The 21,339-nt window shown below is 49.6% G+C and overlaps 1 protein-coding gene across 2 annotated transcripts in view; it reads right to left on the bottom strand.

Annotated features, from left to right (window-relative positions):
* Positions 1–21,078, bottom strand: part of slain2 (SLAIN family member 2) — a 28,041-nt gene extending 6,963 nt beyond the window's left edge. Inside the window, exons 1-7 of one of the 2 annotated variants that reach the window (XM_088633291.1) lie at positions 20,263–21,078; positions 14,423–14,571; positions 7,288–7,428; positions 6,989–7,150; positions 6,337–6,696; positions 3,422–3,562; positions 703–780 (exon numbers count right to left, since the gene is read on the bottom strand). In XM_088633291.1, the coding sequence (XP_088489417.1) occupies positions 703–780; positions 3,422–3,562; positions 6,337–6,696; positions 6,989–7,150; positions 7,288–7,428; positions 14,423–14,571; positions 20,263–20,666 (1,435 nt within the window). In that variant the 5' untranslated portion in view covers positions 20,667–21,078. The remainder of the gene's footprint in view (positions 1–702; positions 781–3,421; positions 3,563–6,336; positions 6,697–6,988; positions 7,151–7,287; positions 7,429–14,422; positions 14,572–20,262) is intronic. The other variant, XM_088633299.1, reaches the window with a different exon arrangement.
* Between the last annotated feature and the right edge of the window lie 261 nt (positions 21,079–21,339).

Below are 21,339 nucleotides of genomic sequence, written 5' to 3' on the forward strand. Positions count from 1 at the left end.
GCTCTGACTACATTCCACTCTGGGCTTCCTTGAGGTTCACCCTGAACTTAACTGGTAAAACAGTTTCTCACTTCTTCACCTGATCTGTAATATATTTCACTGATAATGTACAGCAGAGCAGATTCCTCAGATATCCCATTCAGCACTACTCATCTAACCAATCCAATCGCTTTTTTCCAACATATTGGCAAACAAACCCAAAACAGCACAGTGGTCCAGACTACTGTAATCTGACTGCTGTGACTCAAGACACCAGCAGTGGCTAAAGCAAGGCAGGTCTCATCTCTGCGAGCTGCGAGCTGAGCACGTTCTTGCTCCCAGGCTGTTAGCGAGGCCGATCCGAGCTGCACTCTCTGGCTTCAGTGAAAGGGCACGGCTGTTGAGGAAGGTTTTCAGGCACCTCCCATGCCTGATTCTAGTCCTCGTATGGCCTTAAAACACACACATCAGCCAATATCCATAGAGTAATCTAAAGTAAGGCACCTTAGGAGCTGTTAGAAAAACAAAAAAGAAGGAATAGAAAGAGTGAAAAGGTGCAGCAGCCACAGCCTCATGGGCACTGCAGTCCTGACTGTGAAGAGACAGGTGCAAGCCAGTGTTTTCAGCAGAAGTCCCTGATGGGTCACAGAGAAGTGTAAAACTAGAAAGGGACAGAACATCAAGCCTCCCGCTGAGAGGTGGGGGGCAGAGGCAGTGGGTTACCTCTCAAAGAAGCTGGACTTTGAAGGAGCTGTTTGGCTTTCGGGGAAGAACGAGTCATGTTTGTATACCTGTGCGGAGCTGTAGAGAAACAAGGAGACGTTACGGGTTTGAACAGGTCACCAAGGAGGGAGGAGGACTCCAACGGCCCCTGAAGCAGCCAGGCGGTGGGGGAGGAGGAGGAAGCGATGACGGAAACAGAGGAGGGGTGCTGGGAGGACGGGGGGCGAGGGGTCAAGGATGGAAGGGGGGTTCGTCAGAAACAGACTGCTCCAGCCACAGAAACCCAACCAGCAAGAGAGAGAGAGGTCTCAGCACCCGATTCCAATCAAAAATACCAAATCCACCACCAATTAAAAAAAAAACCCTGGAGTGAGAACAACCCAAGGACACTTCAGCAAAGCCGATGAACAAAATGGGAAAAAGGCACGACATGCTGAGATCATCGGGAAAGGAGGGAAGCAGTTAACACAGACGTGTGTGTTTCTGGTGGAGCTGGGCGTGTTCGAGATCCTCTATGGCATCAGCCAATCGCATCCTTCTGCCCAGAGAACAGTGACAACCGACAAGAGCACTCACATGCTGCAGGGAACCGACTTCCCCAAATGTACGAGTTAAAAAAAATGAGAAAATCTGCTTCTGAAAAACGTAACAAAAAAGGAGCCTCTGCTAAACTGCACTTTCTGTTGACAGTTTTTTTTATTAATATACGTTGAATTTCCTATAAAAGATTTCAGGAGTGAAAGCAAAAAGAAAGACCGTTGAAGCTCAGAAAGGGGATATGAAAACAGAGGCAGATCTTCCAGCCATAAAAGCCAAGAATCAATCAATCACAAGCAGCAGCAGAAAATAAGCAAGATTAAGAAGCTGTACAAAGCAAGGTTATTATGAGTGCAGTGCTCAGCCATCATTTTATCATCTCAAAAGACAGGTCATCCCCCGCATTAAAGCCCTTTAAATATACCTGAACAGACATTCATTAACACAGAAACACAGCAGTGAGCAAATTTACTCAGAACAAGACTTCTGTGTTGAAGGGCTTCAACACAGGCAAAAAATCTTTTACTTCAGAAACAATTTCCATTACTCAAACTCACCTTGCATAAAACTAAAAGCTGGATCTGAGATCACTGCAGCTTTGCCATGGTTCAAGACCTCCTTGATATGATATGATATGAAATATGAAAAATCTGCAAGTCCGTTCTGAGCCAATTAACAACTGTTTCTGAAAACTTAATCAGCACTTGCAGCTACAGTGTGTTGATTTCCTCAACACAACAGATCAAAGCTACGGGAAATGGAGTGTTCTAATAAATTTGCACACTGTGAGAAAACACAGGAGTCATATTTCCACACAGTCTGTTCGCGATCTCTCCGACACCACCCAGTTCAGTCCAGGGTAGGGACTGAGTAACGGCTGAGCACACATGGAAGCCGGGAGATGCGGTCGGGATGTTGAGATGGTTGTGGGACCTTAAAAGCCAAGCAGATGTGCCTTTCAGGCCGACACTTAAACTGCTACACAGTCTGAGCGACACAATCTGCACTAAACCCAAGACAGCCTTTCGGTTAAGAGGAATGCAGAGAGGAGCTGCATGTTGCTTTCAAAACTCCTTGATAGGATGCCGTGGTCTAAAATGAGTGCAGAAATGCGTTCCTGGTGCCCACGTTTATTAACGTCAATGCTGGATGTCCTCTGGTCTCTCATGGCCTGACATTCATGCTGCTTAGCTTTCCCTTCTGATGCCCAGCTGTGATGCTACAGAACTGCCAGGACTTTATAGAAAATACACGACAGTAGAGTGCAGAAACTCCCTGACCATACACACATATCAGATCACGGGGCGCGATAACGTTACTCTGCAGAGAACTGGGGATGATGGTTTTAATCCCTGTACTTCAAGTACTTTCTAATTCTTGAATTCTTGACCCCAGCTGCTCCAGTCCACCCAGCTGTATGAGCAGGACCAGTAAGCCCTGTGAAGGACCAGTGGTTGTCTAGTGAGGGAGTTGCAAGCTCTCTGATTGCTAAACGGCACAGAAACCAGGAAAGTTCTGGCCCGCTGAGCCGTTGTGCTTTATGTGTAAAAATGACCTGCCTACTAAGATGTTTAGCAGCTAATAGGTTGCTGTTTTGGCATAAATAGTTTCTTCCAGATTCCCCAGGAACGGGGTTTTCTGCTCTCCACACACACAGGAATACTGTTTGCCACTGACCGCCGTCTGTGGAGAGAGAGGAACTGTCCAGAAGGGCCGACCTGCAAGGCTGACTAATTTCATCTGCTCTGAACACATGCTGAACCCAGCTGTCCACAACCTACAATCTGCACACCTCTGGCCTGAGGATGGGGTGTTGACTTTTTTTTTTTAATCACACTGCTTCTTCCAGCATGCAACACATCCTTTGTTTTTTCAAATTCTCTTTGCTAATTGGAAATAAAATTTTATTTTAGAGCTCTGCGTCTTGTTATACTCAGATGACCTTTTAATTTCCTTGACGCCAAGCGGCTTGTCCCAGCCGCACGCAGGTCTCTGTCAGTGAACAATTCCTCAAAGCGCACAATGAACCTGCCACCCTGCGTGTCAAAGGCGGCGCCATGGGGCTGTGCCAGGCCTTCATGTTTCACAGCTGTGCACGAGGGCTGTGATTGACACGGCCAGCACTGGCAGCAGTCAGAGAACCCGGCCGCAGACACAGAGGCGGTTCTGTCCAGAGACTCACTGGCTGATTGCTGCTGAAGCCGAGGCACTCCTCCGTTTGGCACTTGTAGGTTAGATTCGCAGCTCCGGCTGTTTTTGACAGGCTCGGCTGCCTGGACACCCGCGGTCCTAGACAGGTTTGGAAGACTACGTCTGAGCTTCTCTGAGACACGGAGGAAGAAGAAGAAACAAAGAAAAAAAGACAAAAGAAAATAAAACAATAAAGCACAGATGAGCACAATCAACTGCAGACTCCGAGTGTCATTCTGGCCCTTGCACAAAGAATGACATTAGGAATGATCAAAATCTGCCTAAGACACTAAGATGTTTGCTTATTTTACAGTAACATTTTCTGACAAAAGCTACAGCAGTGCTTGTTGGATGTGTGAAACGCAGTGGACCATTCCAAAGCGTCCGACTCTTCTGATCTAAGGTGGGTCACCTCCCGCAGTAGAGACCTGTACCTGGGATTCTGTATTAGTCAGCCTTTTGCCAGCAGGAGACGGGAATGCTAATGCGACCTTCTTAACCAAGAGTAAAACTACAGTCACGAAGAATCTTGATTCATCATAAAGACTAGAAACAAGAACTCCAGAGCACTGCAGAGAAATCCCATCTACTTGAGGGATCCCTTGAGCCCCATGCCCTTACAAATGTCACATGTTCCCTCTGGTTCACCTTAAACCCAGCCAGGTTATTTTCCCCTTCGACTAGTTCCCACAAGGACAAGGGTGGTTTCTGCACCAAACGCACCTAATTCTGCAACAGACTTTGCAGCAGTGTTAATCAGCAACATGAAATAAGAAAATGTTAAGGTAAAAATCCATTTAAAAAAATCTCTGGCATACTGTAACACAAGGATGCAATTTCGATTCAAACCCCGTGTTGAAATGGAGGCACACAGGGAATCGGGGAGATCTAGAGATACGCAGGGCTTGCTCATCGTAATTCACTGGATGGATTTTATGAGTTGTGAAATGTGCAGAGAAAGAGCCAGCATACCCTGGAGCTCACGACTTATAACTTATAAACTTATTACTGCCTCCTGCTTTCCGTTTGTGAAGCAGCAAAAATTTTTGCAAAGACTGCCGGCATTCGACAGCTACCACCATCAGTTGAGCATTTTTTTATATTTGCAAAGGATCCCGTGTTTCAGAAGCCTTTCAGAGATCATACAGTGCATGTCCTGCATGGGGCTTTCATCCACACAGCAAGGAGCGCTTTTACCTTGTCTGAAAACAAGGTCCTTGTCTAGCTCTGCACCAGCTTCACCTGCCTCTGCCGCCGCTGCTACACCCTAGTTATGATGGACAACAATTCACTTAGTCAAGTATCAGATTTCAACTGATACTTGCCAGTAGCTCCGAAATGGTGACATCATTACCAGTGATAAGGCTGGGATGTTGCCACTGCATTAAACCAGTACAAGAACAACTGGGAATTTGAGGTCAAGACAACCAGCCATAGGCCCTGCCGTGAACCAGAAGTGGCAAATTTATGAATACTGCATCTACCCTGGACCAACCCCACCAAGCATCTCTGACAAACGTTCCGTTCACAAGCTGCTCTGGTGACAGATCCAATGGAAACGCAGCGACAAACAGGATAAAAATGTCTTCTTCTGCAAGAACTTCAGCTTGACTGCCAATTCTGTGACGCATTACGCACATTCCGTGATCGCAGGAACCTGGAAGCAGAAGCCACATCACATCAGATCAGCGGTTCTGCTTGCAGACACGACACCTGAAACGCTAATATCCAGGTGGAAGTGAAGAGGAAACGCATATAAAACCAACACCAGGAGGCACTTCTGCAGGAAAAAGGGCTGTGGGAGTACAGAACAAGTTACAATGACACCCTGTTGAAGCTGACGAACCCTGGTTTACTTGGAGAAACAGCGGGATGAGATCTATCGACATGAACTTCCAGCGAGTAGATGGGCAGAGTGGCCTCTACTCCACTCATTTGCAACCTTCCTCATTTTCTGTTCTCTTAAACATGGTTACAAGCCATTTCAAGGCAGCCTGGATCGATGGGTGGCTCTGTGGCTAAGATTCTGCACCTGTGGCTGGAAGGTTGCTGGTTTGAATCCCGTGGCCGGCAGAGGAATCCTACTCTGTTGGGCCCCTGAGCAAGGCCCTTAACCCCAACTGCTCCAGGGGCACCGTATAAATGGCTGACCCTGCGCTCTGACCCCCAGCTTCTCTCCCTGTCTGTGCGTCTCATGGAGAGCAAGTTGGGGTCTGCGAAGACAAACCCTTAATACAAGAAATTGTATGCGGCTAATAAAGTGATCTCATCTGATCTGATCTTATCCAAATCAAGGGGCTCTGAAAGTCTTTATTCATGAAGGTTTTATTCTCCACAAAGTACCGATAGCTGGTTCTTCATTTGCTTTTGTTGAGCAGTCACTTTGTTTCTTCTGTGTGTTCTTTCGCGTCAAGCACTCCACGCTGAAGATCTCTACATGCTACTGCTACCTGCACCCTCTGCATCGTGTCCAACTGCATGCTGTTCTTCTAAATGAATACATGTAAATGCACTGGTGGTAAACTACAGATACTGCTGACTACCACCGCAACAGCTGTCCCAACAAGTGGAGCAATGATCCCTCTCAGCACACAAGTGGCCAAACTGATTTAGTCCGTGACTAACCCAGCTGACAAGAGCTGGAGGTTTGCTTTACGGAACGAGTGGCGTTTCTGAGGAAGCATCTTAAAGCAAAGGCTTACAGGACCCCGTGCTCAGGCACCCCGGTCTCAGAGCTAAATTCTGCTATCCTCTGAGGAGTATTAAAAAGCACTGGGACTGCAGTGGTAGGACAGCGAGACGTGAGCTGGGCAGAGTAACGGCCTGTAAAAAAGCAATCCAGCATGAGCAGCAGCTGATGTCGGTGCGCCCTGACGTGAGGAGCCCCCCTCCCCCCCAGCTCCTCACCTTCGTTCCTGACGGCGTTGGCCTGCAGGTCGGAGCCGTGGCCCTGCAGGGACAGGCGGGGCTGCTGGAGCCGGCTGATGATGGGCTGCGGGGAGGTGCGGTTGTACTCCAGGGAGCGGGCCGGCGAGCGGGAGCGCGGCGAGTGGCGGGGGGAGGGCCGGGGCGAGGGGCGCGGCGAGGGCCGCGGCGAGGGCGAGAAGCGGCTGACGGGGGGGTGGAAGCCGTGGTGGGCGGCCTCCTCGTCGTCCTCCAGGCTGTGGGCGTCCAGCTCCTGGTCGCTGAAGGTGCCGCGGCGCAGGGAGTGGCAGGAGGAGCCCGAGCTGCGCCGGGAGGCTGTGGCCGCGTACTCCTGCCGCAGACCTGCGGACACAGCACAGCGGCTCAGCCGGACACGGGCCTCCTTGCGCCCGCCGCGCCCCGCGCTGCGCACTCTCACCCCGCGAGACACGAACGTCCGCCGCCTCGCTGCGAGACCCCGCACTCCTGCAGGACACCTCAGAGGAGTACAGCCCTCCCCTCCCGAGACAACACCAGATAAGAATACAGACCGGTTCCACTAACGTCTCGCACCGTCGGCTGTCGGGAAAGCAATCCGTGACCGCGATGGGAAAGGGAGCACGCTTACCCGCGCGCACGCTTTCCCCATACTCACTCTCCTCCTGCATCCGCGCCAGAATCTGCACGTCTGTGACGTCGTTGAGCTTGTATCCCGACCCCACGGAGTCCTCGTCCATCTCCGAGGTGCTCAGCTCGCTGTCGACCGAGGACTGGGGGCTGATGGGAGGGTTCCTGTCGGCGGGGCTCCTGTAGTGTCCTGCAATGCAACGCCAAGACAGGCCCCGGGTGAAATCCGACCGGCATCACGCATGTCTGGAAGCATCTCGCCCGCCGGGCGTCTCACGGGAGCCTCAGGCCGGTCGCGTGCCACCCGAGGGCCGAGGCGCCCCGTACCTGAGCTGCCCGGGAGCACCAGCTGCTTGACGATGGGCACCCGCGCCGGGGTGGAGGAGGGCGAGTTGAAGCCGCTGCTGTACGGCGAGTTTCCCGCCGTGGGGCTGTACGGGCTGCCGTAGAAACTCCGCCTCTTGTTTGCTGAGAGGAGAGAAACACAAAGGGGTCACAGGGTGCCGGAGCACCCTGCCGAAGCCGAACCAGCAGCCGAGAGCTCGCCGCCAACTGGTTTGGTCTTCCGAATGACTCTGGTGCACCGTGGCATTCCAGCATATTCATTTCAGCACCATTAAAAGCAGCTAAACAGCAGAACTGTAACAGCCCGCTTACAGTATTTTTATGAATGTCAATAAGTCTGCAATTGTTCTTACTGAAATAAAAATTCGGGAATTTCCCGATTTTAGATAAGCTGGACAGAATGCATTCACTGCAAGGAAGAAGCTAGGGTTCCCAGGGCTATTCAGAGAGAGGTATTTAATGGGTCAGACAACCAGACACAGAAAGGTGGCTTTCTGCCAGAAGGGTCTCACTGGTGCTCACCAGCAAACAGAGCAATGAGGCGTTTAGGAAAGAATGACAGAAGATTAAGTGGGTGGAAAATGTCTGCAGCAACCGATTTTGTCATTCAGCTGGTATGCATTACTTATATTTAATATGGTGGTCAGAATCTACTTTCAAGAGGATTTTCCTGGAACTGCAGTATGTATAAATGAATGTGTAACGGATCCCTTCACAGATTAACTGTCAGTGTACTCTGCTATTATTCACCCAAGGAACGCATTAACCAGGCAATTATCACAATGTCTAAGAGCAAGGGGTTTACAGAGAAATAATCTATCATTTCCCTACAGTAGCAGTATTTTATTAGAGGCAATTTACTAGACAGAGAAGTGCGTGTCTTAATCAATTAAACGTTCACAAACGGCTGGTTTCTCAAAGACAGAAGAATAACGACACTGCCGAGTACTCAGGCAAGCACACATAAGATTGACCACAAATGATGTCAGTGCAGTACGATGCTGCTCTCACCAGACTAGGCAGCAGCACAGACTCAAGAGGCTCCTGGAGACTCCAGCACGTCCACAGAAGACGTGGCACCAGCTCACACTGCCCGCGTACAGCAAAGACGGGAATCAATGCTCAGCTTGGTGGTGCCAGTGGCTGGACACGGCCCTGCCGAGCACCTGAGTGTGCTCTACACCTTCCTCTACAGGTGTGACCACAAGTTTACACCTGCACATTCGGCTCCTGCTGTTGTTTCCATAACATGGCTAAGGCTGGCTGGACTGCAGTGTTCTGGACTGATTTTCCATGTGCCATTTCCCAACTGGCGCACGTGTCTTGATTAAAGACGATCGTTTAAACTGTCTGACAACCCTCATGTTACATACACTTACAGGACTAGTGAGTCTGCACCAGGCCAGCTTACTAGAACAGAAGGTCACATTTTTATTTGAGCTTAAGCAGCACTTCCCCTGTATTGCTAAAACCAAGATCACAAAAAGCAAACAGCCTGAGAGAGAAAGCTGGGGGAGGGTGAGGTGAGGCAGCTGAGGGCAAAGCCCACACATCCAAGACTGACAGCCAGCGCCATCTGCACCACAAGTTAACTGGTCCTGCTACTAGAAAAGCACTAGGAGGAATTATACTTCTGAAACAAAAGCAACTTCAGCTGACCGGGCATACAGTGCTAAGAAAAAAAGTTAACGGCCCACCCCCATCCCTAGGTGGGTCTGTATTTTACACCTAAAATGCATCTGATCTTCAAGACAGCCACGCCTACATGACACAGTTTGGAAGTGAACACAGCTGTGCACTGAAACTGGGCGAGGCAGACTGTGACCACTGGGAGCTTCAGACATTCTCCAGCAGCACTGATAGCATGTGCTCATTGTTAAATATATGGCTAACTGTGCGCACAAGACAGCTCCATGTACTGTATAACTTGTGTGCAGTTAAGCTTAATTTTACACCTTAATTAATACTGGCAAAGGCCCTACGTTCTCAGTAGTCTTCTGGAGATAAGAGCTGCTTCTGCACACTGCAGAAAGGATATACAGTTAGAGCTCTGAAGGCCTTGGGGTCTTTGCAGTGCTCGGGGCGGAAAATTACAGCATTGTGAAAATAAATGGTGACACAGTGGTTGTTAAAATCCAAGGGTGAGGTCCTTACTCCACTCGAGGGGATCCTCTGGAAGGGAAGACGGCTCGTTCGGATGCGAGCTGGAGCTGTGGGCGAGTGGTTTAACGTGCAACACAGCCATTCCGGCCTGTAAAGACTCCCGCTCTGAAATGAGCAGTTGTAAATTACGGTGCTGACAGCCTCTGCAGAGACCATTAAGTAACCAACAGACTGAAATCTAAAAGCCATGCATTACACGAAACAAAATCCTTTGTAAAAAAACCTCATAAATCCTGCACCAGGCTTCTGTGCCTCTTCAATCATATGAGTAATCCCTCATCTTCAACACTGGCCTGCAGATGGTAAACCACAGGTGATCTCAGGTCTGCGGTCCACTATGGAAATGACACGCGATATCATCTGTGGAATGACTGCAATTTGCATCCATCTGCAGATTTTAATGTCCTAGACCCAGAGACAGCGCTGAGCACAGCGCTCTGGGCTCCACACAGCCACTGCGTCTGCGACTGGAACTATGAACACACTCCCTGATGGGCTGTACAGGACAGGTACATATTCAAAACAGGGCTTTTCCCCACTACTAGCAGAGGGCAGCTACTTAAAGAATTAAACAGAAAGTCTTGTGATGAAGTTTTTAACAGTTTTCTGTATGGTTTAAAGGGGGAAATGGTCAGAAATCTCTTTAAACTGACATTAGCAAGGCCCTATGGAACGTTTCTGGTATAGTGTGTATACATACAGTGCCTACAGAAGGTCTACACACCCTTTCCAAAGTAATATTTTGTGCTCTAACAGCCCGATATCAAGATACATTAGATCAGATTTTATCTTTATTTACACACAATAACACACAACCTCTAAGTACAACACAGATGCTGAAGCATTCTGAAAAGTAATTATAAATGAAAACCTAGAAAAACATGGGTGGCATAAGTATACACATTTGTTAAGGAACAGCAATTGTAAATGAGTGCTGGCATAACCAACTGGCTTCCAAATCAAACAAGCTCATCTTGATGATGATGTCAGAATAAACCTGGAGAATCCTTTAGGTCTCTGCTGCTACCTGTACACTAAGTGATCTAAAGGGTCTTTATTCCAGGCTGTTAGGCATGTATTTTTGGGAAAGGGTGCGCAGACTTTCTAAAGACACAATGCTGAACATTACTGAGAAGACCTCCAACACTGCTGTCCAAAAGGGTGTTCATCAGGAACAAGGAGTCAGAATATCGATCATCAACACAGTCCACACACGCGCAGTGCTTTTCATTCAGAAGGGAAAGAGATCAACTCCCAGCAGGAGCAGACTCAACAAGTTCCTCCGTGCCACCTACTGTCTGAGGAAGAGATGTGCTTCTGACAGTAATCTGGGGCTACAGAATGCTCGGCTTAACAGGAAAAGCACACAGGGCACGTGGAAGAAGAAGGAGAAAAAAATAAATTCCCAAATCCTTAAGTACACAGCAGCACTTGAGAAGCAACAAGTTAAAAGTGAGGGTCGAGGGTTGCTACTCAACACTTGCTCAAGAGAGGGCGGTACCCGAGCTGTACTACCCAACCCTAAGCCTCAGAGAGGAATTCTAACCTTATGTTCTGAAAAAGACAACGCTGATAAAACTGTTAATCACATTGAAAAGTCAAGATGCTGAACCTGTACCTTAAGGGTTCCAAAGGTCACCCCCAAAGGTGAAAGGACCTGGGACTTCACACCTGTAGATACAGCTGCTGACTGACTGCACAAGGAAAGGGGCCCAGTCTGACCGGCTAAGCGCAGCGAAAGGACCAGATTCACATTGATGTGCTTCTTTAGCCCCTACCACACGCAGTGTCTGGGAGAAAGGAGACTTTTTACATAAGAGCGTGAGCAAATATCGGGCTCCACGGAGTGAAAATGCCTTTACATGACCTGAAGCATGGTCTCTAAGACAGGACAGGGGTGACTGATCAAGACTCAGAGGGCTGAGAAAAAAACCCCCACGCAGTACTGCCATCCAAAGCCCAGTCCCACAGCAACTGCACAAAACAGCTCCTAAACAAAGCTACTGCACTAACAACGGCCCATTACTTAAGAACCTAAATATATCAAGAATGCATAAACCGAAGAGCCAGATGTTCTGCTGACCTCACTGCTTCATGATTCATTGCTTGCAATACAAAAAGAAAAACAATGGGCAAGATATTGGCAAACATGCGCATAATATTCCCCTGCATTGTCAAGCACAGAAACCTTTCCCTCCGGTACTGAAAATGAAATAACAGAAACCAGACAGGCTGCAGCGAACTGCAGACCTTCACAATTCATCTGGACCTTGTAGTGCATTTGCGATGCAGCTTAAGAAAACACTGTTGTGTTGGAAAGCAAGATCTCTGCAGTACCAACTTCTTCCATTCCACCTTCAGATCATCACCAGCTACAACTACTGAGACCTACTATCTGCTCTGGGACTGGGATCATACATGCTGCAGGCCTATAAACACACTGGCCTCCACAATATTCTGCACCTTACGCAAGCCCTCCGTCACATGAGTGTGCTTTATTAAACCCGGCAGCAGGGCTCCAATTCCAGCCTGTGGAATCCGAGCCCAGTCCAGACTGAGGCATCGTCTAAAATTAGCCGCAATGCTCACACAAAGCACTGCTCCAACGCAGCAGCGGGGCCCGTCAGCAGAGAGCATTCGCCTGGTTCCCTGCCCGGCCAGCACACGGGTACACTCCCCCACTGCCCAGGCACTCCGGGGAACTTCGCACTTCTCCTGGGAGCGCGGCAGTTTACTCCAAGAACTCCGAACACAGCTGCCTGAACTGCGCCCCTCTGATGGATCTGAGCAACACTCAGAGGTGTACAAATGGAACGTTCAGTGCCCACAATCCGATATATTCAAATTCCCCCCGGTGCCCTGGCCAAATAATTCCCAATAATCCCCATCTGTGAACTGGCTCCATCACTCTGCTCTCCTCCCCAGTGAGAGCTGGTGTGTGGGGAGCAGACTGGCGCATCATCCAGGTGGGGCTGCACACTGGTGCTGGTGGAGGGGATCCCCATGACCTGTAAAGCACTTTGAGTGTACCGTACAGTAAAGCACTATATAAGTGTAAGGATTATTATTGAACACTACTGGGGGGTCTTGAGCACAAGAACATTTGAAAAGTTACAAATGAATGTTTATATATATATAAAGTTTCAGGAAAAAAACTAACAAATGGTGTTTTGTATCTGGGACACAGGGTTTGTGCCCACTGGGAAAGAGCAGAGACAAAAATAACACTAATCAGCATCTTTTGCCTACCAACAAACACGTTGAGGCTGAAATCAACATAATAATAAAGCACTTTACAACAGGTGCAAAAAAAAAAACAAAACTGTTTCTTTGGGTTTTAAGGACAGCAAGTGACAAAATAAGCACATACAAGAAACGCAATTGGTTAGACGTGCAGCAGAAGATCCATGGTTATCAGAACATGGAGCAGGAACACACTGATTATATAAAAGCAGAAGGTTCTACAGAAAGTTTCGAGGCTGGATCGGAATGTGTTCAGGGTAAGCGACTCTCCGATATCCTTGGGGACAGAATTCCAGAGCTTTGATGCACAGCAGGAGAAGGGCCTGTCACCTACAGGGTATAGGTGAGCTTGGGGGACAGACAGGAGACCGGAGGCAAACAAATGAAGGGTGTGGGGTGGGGAGTAGACGGATATGTCAGACAGGTACTGACGTGCCAACCTATATCGAGCCGTGAACGCAAGCACGAGGATTTTGAAGTGGATGCAAAATCCGACAGAAATTCAGTACAAGGACTCCAGGAAAGGAGTAATGTTATCATTTGCACTAGACCTGGATGGGATTCTGGCTCCTGAATTCCAGACATACTAAGGTTTGTTCAGTGTGGATTTAGATACCCCAGCGAGTAGGGCGTTACAGCAACCAATTCTAGAAAAGACAAATGTGTTGTCCAAGTTTTCTACTACAGTCAAAGACAACATATGGCAGTCTGGTGAGTAGAATCTAAAACTCTTGGGGATACCAAGTAGAGTAGAGATACCAAGTCTCCAATAATGACCATTGATGTAATCCGGAAATGTATCCGGCAAAGCTGACTTCATGTTGTGTAAAAAGCTCTTGAACCTCTTTAAATGATGTAATACTATCGATTTTACTGCCCTGAGGTGAGATCAGACCTTCAGAGAAGAGCAACTAGATACACTGTTCAAAATACGGATCTACATTTCTATCAAAACTTAATAGAATAACTATTTATGAAACACGAATCTGAGGACACAAGTGGAGAATTAATTTAAAACTGATAGCAGGAGGCTCTTCTTTGCTTTCACCTTGAGACCAACATGCAGGTGCACATCCAAAACATTCTACACGCAGGACGGAGGACTTATCTGAAAATGACTGAAAGAAAGACGATTTCCGGGTCCCTGTTTCACATTTCTTCATTGTTGGAATAATAAATAGGCAAACTACTTTGCATACAAACATGCAAACCTGTAGCAACTTGGTTGACTTGTATTAAGGATTTTTTATATTTTAATGGCACTAATGCTTAAGTGCAAACCCCTACATATGACTAGAGAAGGGCTCTGCATCACCTAGCATTTTAATAATTTCTAAAGGCCTCTCAGTGCCTGCTGTCTCACTGTTACATGAAGTGATCTAAAATAGTTGAGGCCTCATGATTCTTTAAAAGAGGATAAATATTCAAAATGCACAATTCTCTCCCATTCTGCATTAAACAGCGTGTTAAGTGAGGCACGGTGCTTTATAATGAAACCGTGGTGAATGCTGACATTTCACTCCTGTGTATTCCTGATATGTTTTTTTTTTTTTTACTGCCTGGATACAGTTTGTCAATGTGAGCATTCAACTTGACTTTTATTGCCAGAAGGCTGTAGTTATTTAGGCAGGAGTCTAGAACAGAATCAGACCTGTTGCGGTGACGTCAGTGCTGTAGGCTGGAGTGCAAGGTCTTAAACACGCTCATTCACCTGACATGGTGAGATCCAGCCTGTGTATCAGTGACCTCTTGGCAGACTCGATGTCCGGAGTTGGGTGATCCAACACTTGTCTGCACCAGGCGATCGGGCTGACAGCTTTCTGCAGAGGACTGTCGCTCTTCTTTGTCGTTTCATATAACCTGGAAGGCAAAGGGAGAGGAGTGTAAAAGGGAGACAATGATGATGACTTTGAAGGTGACCAAACCAGGTGGGAAGCTCTCGGGAGGGCCCATGCCCAAACGGAGGCGCGGAGTCTATGGGTTGTACTTTGCACGTGCAGAAAGAGGAACGCGATGAACCCTGTGTGCACAGAAGGCAGACTACCTCCTGCCTCAGACTGCGCTCGGAGCTACGCCACGCGCGCGCCTCCTGTGAACAGGCGCAGAGAAGGTTTTCTTCCAGGCTGCCTGAAGGGCCACAGTGTCCATCCACTCATTCAGAAAACAAGCCTTTACTTTCCTGCCTGCTTGCCATGCACGCACGCGGATGCGGATGACGCACCCTAACCCTCTCCTCTGGAACTGTGACTGGAGGTCGGCTGGTTCCTACTGGGCGCCCAACTCTAAGCTCTGTAATCTCCGCTCCACGTTTTCTTCCTTTGCAAAAGCTTTCATAAGAGCCTGTTAACTGGGAGTCCATGGAGTTCAATTATCAACACTTAAATGCCTCAAACTGGAAGAAAGACGAGTCTTGTCACCAGGTTGCAACATGCAACCTGGATTGAATGCACAATTGAAATCACAAGCCACACCTCTTTTTTTAAACATTACCCATCTTATGACTAGTCTCATCACAACCTCATCCAGTGGCTTCAGTGGGTAAGCAAGGGTAGTACCACTGCACTGTGTGACCTGGGGCTCTCAGAGGCTTTATGAAAATGAGCCAGTAAGCTGAGTGTTTTAGGTGGGGCTGAATTTCTTAAGAGTTAAAGATAAGATACAGGTTGCCTCTCAAACACTAAACTAAGTACTGCAATTGAGCTAAAAAACACTTCACAGGTTAAAATGGCTTTCAGAAGAATTAGTGGTTATGCAGTGATTTTCCACTTATAAAAGGAAGGAAAGCATTAAATGAATACTGAGTAAAGGTACATTTGGCAATAATTGTCACTGTGAAATATGACCAACAATAAAGTAGAATCTCCCATCTTGATCTGTAGATTGTCACTCAGCTCAACAATTCCTGAGATATGAGAGATTTCTCTTCCACGCCCAACAAGAAGAATCTGCTCTTGACAGATTCAGATTGAATCATGTGAACAGGGCGATCGAATGCAATCTGGGTACTGCAAGCACAATGACAACCCTTAACATGACTTTCTCAAATCACCAGGAAAACGACAGCGTGGACTGAACCCCAGTCCTGCGGAATACAGTCTCAAATTACGAAAGCAAGATCTTGTGATAATAAACAGAATGGGTGTGCTTTTTTTAAAAAAAAGGCAGACCCCAGTCTAAATGCCAGCGAGCTGATGTGATCCTTCACTTCATTGTTCTCTGACGTAATCTTTGAAAGTAAAGAAGCAAACGAGATAAAAGAGAGCCGCAGTGATTACAAGCATCCAGTCAGCTGCTCAACTCTGCCCCCAGGCAATAAAGACAGCATAATATGTCACTGCTGTTAAACTCCATCTTGTACCCTGAACAGTGCCTGGAGCACAACACCCAGCCACTCGGCGCAACACGAACCACAGGGCACAAGTGGAAACTGGAAACTGAACAGCCAAGAACAGGAGGCATGTCTTTACCCAAAGGGCTGTCGGGGAACAAGCTGCTCAGCCAGGTTGTTGAAAGCATTGCCAAAAGAAATCTGATTTTCAAGATCCACTTGGAAGAAATCCTGGGTTTAATTAACTACCAACACCCAAGGAACTAGAAAGGCCTCCTGTCACTGGTAACCGTTAGTGTATTGTTAGGAGTGACTCTCGTGGGGGTCGGGCACTCCTCGCCCCTCTGCACCGAGGCGAGCCCATATCACAGGCGACACACGGGGACACGAGGTATTGAATTAAATCACGACTCCCTCAGAAGAATGGACAAGCGCGAGTCCTCACCCACACGGGTTTATCACACGCACGTTACCCACTTACCTAAAAACGTTTAGGTATCCAGCTTGTTACACAATGGTCACAGCTAAAGAAACTTCAGTCTGTAACAAAGGCAATCCAGCAGAAGCATGTTTTTTTATTACAGGCTCTCGCAAACAAAAAAGTATCAGTTTCCCAGTTTAAGGATAAACAGCCCCAAAAAACTGAATACAGTCTACAGCAAGACAAGGGCCCTTACAGTTAAAGATCACATTATTATTTCTCTACAGATCCCAACTTGACTCCCAGGCTGAGCTGACTGTAAGCAAGCATGCCTGATGTTAATATGACCTCCCCAGGCTCTCTGCCAGCTGCTTCTGAATCTACAGCGCACTGCACCTCTCTTCAGCACAGACCAGACTACGCCCAGGATAAACAGGCCTTCCATTTCCTTCGAGACAGAAGACAGGGCGTGCAGAAGGCTGGACTGTCTATAAGGCAGACAATAATATAGATGTCTACAGAGTGTGCGCCTTCTGTAACTCTTGCCTTCTTTAATCCCATTTAAAGCTAATTTGCAGTTTAAACAAAATGAATAAAATACCATGACATCTCTTTAAATGGTGAACACTTTAGTGTAAGGTGCAATCCTTAGAAGCTAAACGTCTAAGTAAGCATATGCCCCCTCTCTCCCGAATCTTTAATCTTGAAATGCTTTGTCTCTTCCTCATCTTAAACCTAAATTCCTCATTTAATCAGAAGACTGGGATGCAGTCCAGCTAGCGGAGCTGCCCAGGATTTAATTCAACAGTTGCTTTTCGTCACTGGCACCCTAAATGCAGAACAAGCCAGTTGCGAGTGAACCCCACTCCCCAGCGAGCTTTGGCTCTCTCTGTCTGCGGGGGGCTCGAGGCATGTGGGGGGGCACACCGGTGCACACTGCCATGACTGAGGGGTGTGGTGATCGTGGGGGGGGGAGACCGCACATCGGGCAGGCCTCACGAAGAGCACAGAGCTACCGTCTGCTAAACCCCAATCCCCAAGCACACCCCAAACCCCAAGCAACACGAGCCCAGCCAGCCAGAGAGCCTCGGGAGGCGTGAGCCAGAAGACCCCCCCCACCGCAGATCTGAGCTCCTGCTCCAAACACTGGGGACACTCTGACTTCTCCTAAACCCACCGATCCCCTGCACAGAACAGGGTGCGAGCACAGCAGGGAGTGATATGAACAGAAGAGCTGGAGTCTCTGTGCCCTCAAGCACTAATATATTCAGAGAGACACAAGAAGCTAGATGTCTAAATCTTTCCGTTGTGGACCAGCATATAGTCCTTCCAAGATAATCCAGGCTTTCACACTGCCAGCTCTGAATAGCCTCCATTATGCCAGCTGTTAGCCAGCAGTGCAGGCCATGCTCAGTGCATATTGCCCAGGGAAGAGAACAGTGCTGTTCCTGGGTCGGAGCCAGGTCAGCTGGAAAGTCAAGACTGCAAGGGATGTCAACAAGATTTGTGCTAATCAATGGAATGCTTTCAGCGCAACACACACATTAACGCAGAGAGTCCAAGTCACACTGTTTCCCGTCGAACGTCCTTTGAAGCATTTTTCAGCTCTCAGGCTGATGAAGGAGCCTTAACCAGCCCCCAGAAATCAGAGCAAAGCCCAGGGTATGGTAAGCAGTCAGAGGGCCTGAACTTGCTGAAGCGCACTGAATAATATTCAGCATCTTTTCTAACTACTAATTAAGAAACAAACTGCAATTACATGCTCCCACACGTTATCTGCAGGTGCTGCTTGCACATTGTGCCGTACGTGAATATTTTTACTTGCCCGTTTAGCTGGTCTGTATACATCGTCCTGTACAATTCTGCCTGCACAGGCCCTGCAAACTGCTCCCCAGTAAGCCTTTAAACAAGCTGTCAAACGAGAGTGCCCACTCTGCTGGTGACAGGACAGGCCTGACACAGACTGAGCTTTTTATTGTGTCCGATTACAGGTACTTTGTAGCTCAAACACCTGAGCCACAATGCCACATGTTCACGAATGGGATGCCAATGAAAATCAGTGGAACAGCCAGATGTATCTCATTTGCATTGATCTTTACAGCCCATTGGACTTCCTCAATTGTCCTGTACTCCAGGATTGTTCCACCATCATTAACCAGCATCAGCATTTCAATGGAACTGGATCTGTGCCTTTCCATTCTCTGTACATTTCACACTCCCCTTTCATGTTCAACCCCAGCTTTCCTCTTCAATGGCGAGGACAAGCAGCACTCTCCGCGTCTCCTATTTTATCCCATTAACCGGACTGGTCGGATATTTACAAGCCATGGGGACAGGCCTGGCTGGACAGCTGCAGATTTCGCATCTCAGAGAAGCAGTGAAACTGAATAACTTCCCAAGCCAGGGAAACCCCAGACTCCTGTTGGATAGCGGTTAGACACATTTCAAAGTTTAGGGGCCTGCCCCCTTACAGAGAAGAATGATTCCTCTGAAGCAGGGGTCCCCTGCACCCGGCCAGTCCGTACAGAAGGGTGACGCAGGAGTAAGGGGGCAGCTCCCACACGACAGACCCTGCTGCGGCCTGCTCACGCCTCAGAGGACATCAGCCAGCATGCTGGACGCACAAGAACCAGCCACCTTGTCTTAAGAAATCAAACTAAGGGCCGAGCAATCTGACAAGAGCTGCAGCGCCTGCCCACTTTCCGCTGGGAAACCCGACCGGGGAGGACGAAGAAAAATCCAGCACAAACCCAGCAACAGACAGGACCTGAAAGTCCTGAACTCGCTAGTTAACACGACCACTTTTCTTGCTTTGTTTTTTTAAAAGAACACTGAATGAACGGAACGTGAAGGTCTTTATCTCCTTTTCCTCCTTTTAATTTTTCCAGTGAAAGCAGGACACGCTGACTTTTTAATTCCGTCAAGCCCCCTCCCTGCCTTCTTTCTCCCCCCGGCGGCGGAGGGCCAAGCGCCTCCTGACCCCCCCGCCCGCTGTCCAGGTGACAGGCTGCCCACAGGCGACCTCTGCCAGGACAGGACAGGTGCCCCGTCCCTGGCCGCGTCCTGGCCCAGCACTCTCAAGCACGTCCGAGAGCTAGTAGCCTCTCTCCGGGTCCCGACCGGGCCTCGGACAGCTCCCTCACTGGAGAGGCACCCCGAGCTGCTCTGATGACAGCTGCCCTGGTGCACAGGACAGACACGCTGACCTCTGCCCTCAGTCCGTGTCAGGACGCACCAGAAGCCAGTAGCGCCTGGAGCAACAAACACGCCGCCCCACGCCCGCTGCTGGGCCGTATCTATGGCAATAACGCGGCCAGCAGGTCGGGAGGTGTCCACGCACGGCGTCGGGATAGTGGTGCCGACCCCCCCACACCAGCCCGGGACACGGGGGTCTGCGCGGCTGCTGCCCCCGGGGTACAAACCCCAAACCACCGACCCCCGGAGTCGAGCACACAGGGGCTCGGCGGGGCAGTAAACACAACACACCACGCGTGTACATATGAAATTCAAGAGCCCCCACGAGAGGAGCAGCGAACGGAGTAATTCTTGCTGGACAGCGACAGGCTTGCGCCCCCACAGATGATCACAATCCCTCCAGAGCAGGGGTTCCCCACACTTGGTCCCGGGGAGCCCCCGGTCCAGCAGGCGCTGGGAGCAGGCTCTGGACACCCACGGGGCGATCGGGCCAGTTGATTCAGAGCCGTGAGAGGAGATGCGGGCAGCAGGGCTCACCCTCGGCCGGACCCAGCCCACAGACAGCCGCCTCCCCGCCGGGGTCCCCCCCTCGCACCCCGGGACTCACCAGCTGTCCTCCTCCTGCTGCTCCAGGAACTCCAGCTGCCCGGGGTCCAGCAGCTCCACCTCGTCCAGCACGGACGACTCCCCGTCCTCGCCGGGGTCCCCGCCGCCCCCGGGAGCCCCCCCGCGGGCCGCGCTCCCGGCGCCGAGGCGGGGGCTCAGGCAGCGGGCGTTCTCCAGCACCCCGAAGCCCCGCGAGCCCCCGAACCCCGCCGCCGCCGCCGCGGGCAGCTGGGGCGACTCGAAGCCGGCGCTGAGCGGCCGGGGGCTCCCCGACACCGCCGCCGCCGAGGTGAGCTGCGTGGAGCGGCTGCGCAGCTGCTCATTCTGCCTCTCCAGCTTCTTCACCAGGTCCTGCAGCTTCCGCACCTCCAGGTCTGCGCTGATGTTGGAGTTGATGTCCTCCATGGACTGGCGACACACGGCTGCTTCTTCGGCCGCCGTCTCTCTATCCGCGCGTCTCGAAGATCCCAGGGCCTTCTCCGCTCGGTTGCTCTAGGTGTACCCAGCAGACACTTGGATGTCACACACAGACGGCGAGCTAGACGTCGTCGTCGTCATCTTCTTCGGCACAACACCGCCGGCCAGCTCGCCGACGCCATCTTTGCGGACCCGTCACCAGCCGTGAGGCCACTGGCAGACGCAGGGGTTACGTCCCGACGCTCCCTGCCGGGGTCGAGCACGCACGCGTGGACGTGAGCGCGCACCCAGACATCCTAGGGGGGTGAGGTGGCGTCGTTGCGGGTGTCGTCATGATTTAAGAGTAGTATAAAACATCCCTGGGTAAACTTTGATTATAATCAACGTGATATGGGCGAAAGGCATATTTAATCGTTCAATTTTCTTTGTCATCCTTCATATTCCGGACCCATACTATTGGGTAGTTTATGAAAGAAAAAGATGATTGGATTGAAGACAAAGTATGCAGTATTTCTTGTACAATCTGCTGCACAAGACTGTCAGAGTGTGCGGATTGTACTGCTGTTGTAGAGATCCTGCCTGCATTATCAGTTAGCGCACAATGAGGAATTCAGAAAGACACAGACAACTGGATAACACTTGCTTTACCTTCAAGGGGTTT

Source organism: Lepisosteus platostomus, chromosome 1, assembly GCF_059453375.1.
Source record: "Lepisosteus platostomus isolate fLepPlt1 chromosome 1, fLepPlt1.hap1, whole genome shotgun sequence".
In the NCBI taxonomy this organism is placed as follows: domain Eukaryota; kingdom Metazoa; phylum Chordata; class Actinopteri; order Semionotiformes; family Lepisosteidae; genus Lepisosteus; species Lepisosteus platostomus.